Source organism: Scardinius erythrophthalmus (assembly GCF_964197995.2).
Source record: "Scardinius erythrophthalmus genome assembly, chromosome: 19".
Lineage (NCBI taxonomy): Eukaryota > Metazoa > Chordata > Actinopteri > Cypriniformes > Leuciscidae > Scardinius > Scardinius erythrophthalmus.
This window is the reverse complement of record NC_138239.1, coordinates 14,542,621-14,549,539: the sequence shown is the minus strand read 5'-3', so window position 1 is coordinate 14,549,539 and position 6,919 is coordinate 14,542,621. Positions and strand designations below refer to the sequence as shown.

The following is a 6,919-nucleotide window of genomic DNA, read 5'->3' as shown; positions in this document are numbered from 1 at the left end:
CACCAGCACAATCAGCACTAGGCCTGTCTGGCGCCCCAATCTCTCTCCCCACTGCTCTTCTCCTTGTACACGAACACTGCCAAAGACCCTTCTATGAAACTTCTGAAGTTCGCAGACGACAGTCATCGGCCTCGTACACAATGGTGATGAGTCTGCACATAGGCAGGAGGTTAAACAGCTTGCTGTTTGGTGCAGTCATAACCTGGAGCTGAACACGCTCAAAACAGTGGACGTGATTGTGGAATTTAGAAGAAACTCCCCAACTCGCCATCATGAACAGCACTGATGAAGCAGTTCCTGGGCACCACCATCTCTCAGGACCTGAAGTGAGACAATATTTGCTCTACTGCAAAAAAGGCCCAGCAGAGGTTATACTTTCACCAGCTGAACAAGTTTAACCTGCCACGTGCTGCTGATGCAGTTCTACTTTGCAGTCATTGAGTCTGCCCTTCCGTAACTGTCTGGTTTGGCTCAGCTACAGAAAGCTCATTCTGGTTCTGTTCCTGATCATAACAATCCACCAGTGACCAGACTGAAGTGGAAAAGGGAGGGTTAATGTATTCGACGTAAAAAATAAAAAAAAGTATTCGACGTATGCGCTTTGGGAGGACGAGCCATGTGTGTGACGTATGCGCTATGGGAGGAGTATACGCAAAGCGGAAAAGCTGATTCAGGTGCGGCCGCTACGGGACAGGTAAAACAGGTACTGGACTGTGTGAAGGTGTGTATCCTGTTTGTCGATGTACTGTACAGCGCGATTTTTTTAAAGCGGGCAACTAAAATAGGCCAAGCTGACTGCGCGGATCTTTTCCTAAAGGTTAGTTTTAACCCGTTTATTAAGCTTTAAGGTTTCTGATATCTCAGATTGAGTGATTACTGATTGAGATTCATGAAGCACGGTTTTGTTTTCCTGCGACGTCACCCGTTGTTGTTGTTATAGTGCTGGTGAGCTGATTCTCTCAAAAATTTCTTTGACTTTATCATGGTAGGCTATACAACATTTTGATCAGTTTTCTATATTTATCGTTAACTGATCGTACATATTTATAAGGATCCAATAATAATAATTACATTAAAGGCAAATTTATTACTGATATTGACCAAAACAATATGTGACTTGCACGTTCAACCAACCAACAATTGGTTGTTTCTTACTATGGGCACTGTGTGGACTTAGGCCTGTGGATTTAGGCATAGGATTTATATATATATATATATATATATATATATATATATATATATATATATATATATATATATATATATATATATATATATAACTCTTATTAATGTTTAAACACTGTTTAAAACACGTTTACTGTCAAACGTTTTATTTGTTTTCACTGTCTACTGTCAATATCTAACTGTACATGCATCAGAAAATATATATTTTTTAAAGTTATAAACATCTTGACCACACTTATCATGTATTGAATTTAATAACATTCTGTAATGGAAATTACATTTTTTGAATAAAATTGCATACTTGCTATATTTATCCTGAATACACATAATTAAATTACATTTGCACTTTTTTATATAATATGAATTGAAATGAATTGAAAATAATGCGTAATTTAAATGTGATGGTTACTCTTTTATTAAATCATTTAATTATTGTTGTGTGTGTGTGTGTGTGTGTTCAGCACACATCACATGTGTCATTTTATCTAATATTTATGCTCTTAATTATTGTTCTGTGGGGTGGAAATGATGCCACAATTGAGAGGTATTTTTAATCATTTCTACACAATAAATAATGAAATAGTTTATAATAGTAGATAGTTCATATTAATTCATATTTTTATGGTGGATTTTCATATTTTTAAGATTCAAGATTTTAAAATGAAAAATAAAAATCTATACATAAGTCTTTTGAAACGTCATAAATGATGAATGTTTCAAATGCAGTTTTAAATGTAACCTTCATAAAACAAAAAGATAAAAGTTAAAATCTAACAATAAAATCCCAACGTCCGGGATATAAAAGTTGCCAAAGATGAAGAAACAACCCTTTTCTGATGTATTATTTGTTGCATTGAACTCTGATCTGTTTTCCATTGGGCTTTAAAAAGAGTATTATTGTTTTATCAATGTAATTTAGGTGCACACAGTAAGCTTGTCCTTCCTTTTCTTAAATCATCAGGATGAAGATCGAGGGAGAGACGGCTGAACGGCCTGACAACACAGCATTCACACAACAACGGCTCCCGGCATGGCAGCCCATACTCTCAGCTGGCATTGTCATACCTGGCTTTCTACTCATTGGCTTAGCCTTCATAGGCATTGGTGTTGGTCTGTTTCTGACTTCACAGACCATACAAGTGCTAGAGGTAAGTGTTTACTGCAGGACAACAACAGGAGCCAGTTCACTGGGTGGATGACATGGCATTTTACTGTAGAGTTTGTTCAGCCTCTCTAGTAGTTTAACAGTTGTACTGAGGTTGGTTTTTGCTTGTTTGTTAAAGGATAGACAACACCATTTAAACATTCAAGTCTGTTTCAGAGTTATCAAACCCTTGGCTCTACATTACACTGCCTAGTAGTTGAGTTAGTTTTGAGGTGTTATCACACCAGGGTGTTTGTGAAAGGTGAGAGATGTTAATTAAAGATTAATGCTCTGTTTGTTTCTCACCATGTCACAGAGGGATTACACAGGCTTTGAGAAGGATTCACCCTGTTTCAGCTGTACGAACCCAAACACCCAAAACTGCACCTGTGAAATCACATTCGCCCTCAGTGAATTGTTTAAGGTAAAGTCTTTGAGTTTGACTCTCTTTTAAAGCCTGATATTTCTCTCTCAATGTTAGAAAGAGACTGATAATGTCTGTCGTGCTTACAGGGCCCCATCTTCTTTTATTATGGCCTGTCTAATTACTACCAGAACTTCAGAAAATATGGTGTGTCAAAAGACTACTATCAGCTCACTGGCGATACAACATACTTCAAGGTTTGTGTCTGGACAGAATGATCTTTTAAATGTTTTTTTTATTTTATTTTTCTTTCCATGTAATGGATCATACGTTTCTTGTTTTTATTTTCATCTGACTTTCTAGAGTCCGCAAGAATCCTGCTCTCCATTTGACTATGACTCCAATAAGAATCCCATTGTCCCATGCGGCGCTATTGCAAATAGCATGTTCAGTGGTATAATTTCTGTTTGGTAGATTATCTTTATGTATGGACTTAGTTCTGGGATGGATTACTAATATATTTTTTTGTTTATTTGTTTCTGCAAAGACACATTTGAGCTTTACCAAATAATCAATGGTACGAAGAAGCAGGTGCCATTAGATGGTAAAGGAATCTCCTGGTGGACTGATTACAACCTCAAGTACAGGAATCCTTCGTCTGTGAATGGCTCTTTTGCAAAGGCTTTTGATGGTACTTAGCCTTAAATTGAGCAGTATAATGCAAAAGTCACTATCCCTGGATTTGGTTTTTAGACTTGGAATATAACCTAAATGCTTTATCTTTATTAATGCTGATTAACAGGTACAGTGAAGCCCATAAACTGGACCAAGCCAGCATATGAGCTGGACCTCACAGACCAGAGCAACAATGGTTTCCTGAACCAGGACTTCCTTGTGTGGATGAGGAGAGCAGCACTTCCTGAGTTCAGGAAGCTGTACCGGCGTATCACAGAGGGTGATTATAGTGCGGGGCTCCCTGCTGGGAACTACTCTCTGACAGTGCATTACAGTATCCTTCATCTGCAAGTCAAATTTGATTCAAGACATTAATTTAGAATTAATAGTAGGATTATCATATTTTATTCATTCCATGTTCTTAAGTTTGTAGGATTTCATCTAAGCCACGTCATGGCTACAGTCAGAAAGTCTTCAGATATTTGTAGGCTCAAGACCGCATGGCATATGGCTTCAGTCCTGTTTCGCAGATGTCTTTTGACAGTGTTTGCCTGAGATCCAGGCAAACAGGTTTTACATGTTGGGTGTGGCTTTTAGTTGATCCAGAGCAGAATGTAGAACACTGTAAAACCCAACAAGTTAACTCAACTCAAACCGATTGAGGAAACTGATTGCGGCAAACCATTTAAGTTTAAAAATAAATACATATGAGTACCGTATTGTGAACTTATATATATTGATGACTCAATATTATATAAGTTCACAATACTCATATGTATTTATTTTTAAACTGAAATGGTTTGCCGCATTCAGTTTCCTCAATCGGTTTGAGTTGAGTTAACTTGTTGGGTTTTACAGTGAAGAAACAGTGGGTTTTTTCTTTTGAATATGCATTATGTGTCTATGCAAATCAATGAAAAGGCATGACAGTCAAAAGAGCAGCTGGGCAGCTTACAGGTGCACTTGTAAATTTCCCTCCTCAGTAAACTATTTTCTGTAAAGCAGCATAAACGAGCGAATGAGACCTGAAGCCTCACACATTCAAGTTACAAATGGGCGCGCCCGCTCTTACGTTTCAAATAATGTGGATATACAAGTTTTACACATAAGGAAATTAATTGAACTATTAAAAAACATGTTTATGTACACTACCGGTCAAATATTTAGGGCTGGTAAGATTAAAAAAAAAATCTCTCTTAAAAAAAGTATCTTATGCTCACCAAGGCTGCATTTATTTGATCAAAAATACAGTAAGGAATATTGTGAAATATTGGTACAATTTGAAGTAAATGTTTTCTATTTTAAAATGTAATCTATTATTGTGATGGGAAAGCTGAATTTTCAGCAGCCATTACTCCAGTCTTCAGTGTCACACGATCCTTCAAAATGTTGATTTGGTGCTCAAGAAACATTTAATATTACTATCAATGTTGAAGACAGTTGTTCTGCTTAATGTTTTTTTTTTTTTTAAGATTCCTTTATTAGTAGAAAGTTCAAAGGAACAGCATTTATTTGAAACAGAAATCTTTTGCAACGTTCTAAATGTCTTTATCGACACTTTTGACCAATTTAATGTGTTCTTGCTGAATTTAATTACGGTAGTGTACATTCACATGAGATTAAGCTCTATATAAAAGTAGATGTACATGGAGCTGGTCTCCTAATTTTTGCTCACATGACCAGCTGAATACGTCTCTGTAACCCTCCTGTCATTGGACACTTGTGGAATCAATTGATTATGACTGACATTAAATAGAGTATTTCTACAATGGTATCAGTGATTAAAAACATCCTTTTACTTTAAGTGTCAGTATGCGTCCAAAATGACTGGCTGTGTAGCATGATCACAACATTACTTATTGCAGCTTTAAGGCAAAGTTTTTAGAAACACTTGTTATCTGAGTAAGCTTTACTGTCTTTTTTACTGCCATAGAAGTGCTCATGTGCAGCATGAATGAACTGTGTTTGTTCCTTACCACGTCATTTCCAGACTACCCAGTACTGACTTTTGATGGACGTAAGAAGGTGGTCTTCAGCAATGTGTCTTGGATGGGAGGGAAGAACGACTTCTTGGGCATTGCTTATTTAGTGGTTGGCTCCTTGTGTGTGGTCATGTCAGTGGTTATGCTTATTGTTTATGCCAAATTCAAATTCTCAGATGATGATGCGTAGTGATGCATCCAAATGAAAGGAAAGAAATAAGTGGCTCATTAAGATGGAACCAAATTTTGAAAAACATGAAAAATCAAGTTCTTGCTTAAAAGTTTTAACTTCAGGTCATTTATTTATTTCTTTTTAATCAGGAATTATTTATTAAAAGAACTTTAATAACAGGATATGCATTAGACTTTAGGAAAAACTCAATTATGCTAATGTTCAAAGAGCAAAAATCTTCAATCAGTGTGACATACATTAGAATCTGAAGATCAAATTGGTTATCCGATGTCATTATTCAGGGACTGTTACAGGTTTTTAGTCTGCTTAGACTGTCTCAGGTATAAAAGATGAATTAGCAGTTTAAATGTGATCTCTTGATAACACAAGAAATATGTAACCTATATATAGACAATTTTAGGTGCCATGTCTACCTGTCAAATGCAGGTTTAGTTTAATATATGGAAAATTTAAATTGATTGTGACTTGTATATTTTCTGTAATAAACTTTATATGCTGTTTTATAATATTAAAGTTTACACGAGTATTTTATTGCTGTCTTATAATAGCCATAACAGCAGCACAGGTTTTGCTGTGAGCTATGACCGTAATAAGCATAAAAGATTTTATTTCCAACCAAGGGAAGCTTTCTGCTTTTAGATTGCCATTTGTACTGGACAAGTTAAATGAAAGTGAAGGGTGAATCTCGACTGACTCACAGAGTCTTTGTTTGCATGCATCGGTGATATTGATCCCTATTAGTGAAAGAGCAATATTCTGTGCAGAGTTTTTCTGCACAGTGGTTCAGTGTTTTGTGAAGATAAAAGCGTTTGAGAAGTGAGGATAAAGCTTTGTTTGATCTCACTCATAATTAAATGCTTTGATCAAACTGTAATATTTCAAACTTTTATATTTTCTGGATCTGATTTTTAAATGGGCTACAGGCCTATGTAGAATTCAGAAACCTGTGTTATTAGCGACACCGGTGGCCGTTAAGTGAACTGCAGCCAGCAATTATTGCTCAGCTCAAGTACGTACAAGAGACTGAACGTGATTCAAGGCCCTGACATACTCATGGCAAACATTTCCATTCTTCGTTTAGATCTAAAGAAGCTGGAAATACCTTTGCAGCGATACCTTTTAAACAAATATCCAGATGCCGCCTTCGCTGCTGAGTGCGACGTTTATAGAAAAGAATCACACAACAGAAATGTCAACGGTGAGAAAACAGTATAACTTAGTTAAGAAAGCATCTGATCATAGCAATGTGGATATGTTTGCACTAACTCAATTCACCGGCATCATGTCGACAGATGAGGTAGCCTAATTAAAGTTATTTTATATTTTTATTATCAATTTGCTTTATTTGAGACTATAGACAAAGTATATCTGACTAT

At 36.2% G+C, this 6,919-nt stretch overlaps 1 protein-coding gene across 7 annotated transcripts; it reads left to right on the top strand.

Annotated features, from left to right (window-relative positions):
- The first annotated feature begins 596 nt into the window (after positions 1-596).
- On the top strand, positions 597-6,433 carry tmem30b (transmembrane protein 30B). 7 transcript variants are annotated; one of them, XM_081347211.1, is made up of 8 exons: positions 597-694; positions 2,147-2,333; positions 2,646-2,753; positions 2,843-2,950; positions 3,057-3,147; positions 3,241-3,384; positions 3,496-3,702; positions 5,359-6,116. In XM_081347211.1, the coding sequence occupies exons 1-8, from the start codon at positions 630-632 to the stop codon at positions 5,538-5,540; spliced, it is 1,092 nt and encodes a 363-aa protein (XP_081203337.1). In that variant the 5' UTR covers positions 597-629; the 3' UTR covers positions 5,541-6,116. The 7 variants fall into 7 exon arrangements, with proteins under 7 accessions (XP_081203337.1, XP_081203339.1, XP_081203340.1 ...); XM_081347213.1 differs by having other exon boundaries at positions 604-721; positions 5,359-6,433; XM_081347214.1 differs by having other exon boundaries at positions 604-703.
- The last annotated feature ends 486 nt before the right edge of the window (positions 6,434-6,919 follow it).

Bases quoted from the DNA above. Each gene is read 5' to 3' on its own strand.
- tmem30b (XM_081347211.1), top strand. From the start codon at position 630: ATGCGCTATGGGAGGAGTATACGCAAAGCGGAAAAGCTGATTCAGGTG. The intron at 2,951-3,056 runs GTTTGTGTCTGG...CTGACTTTCTAG, and splicing joins GCGATACAACATACTTCAAG to AGTCCGCAAGAATCCTGCTC. The intron at 3,385-3,495 runs GTACTTAGCCTT...GCTGATTAACAG, and splicing joins TTTTGCAAAGGCTTTTGATG to GTACAGTGAAGCCCATAAAC.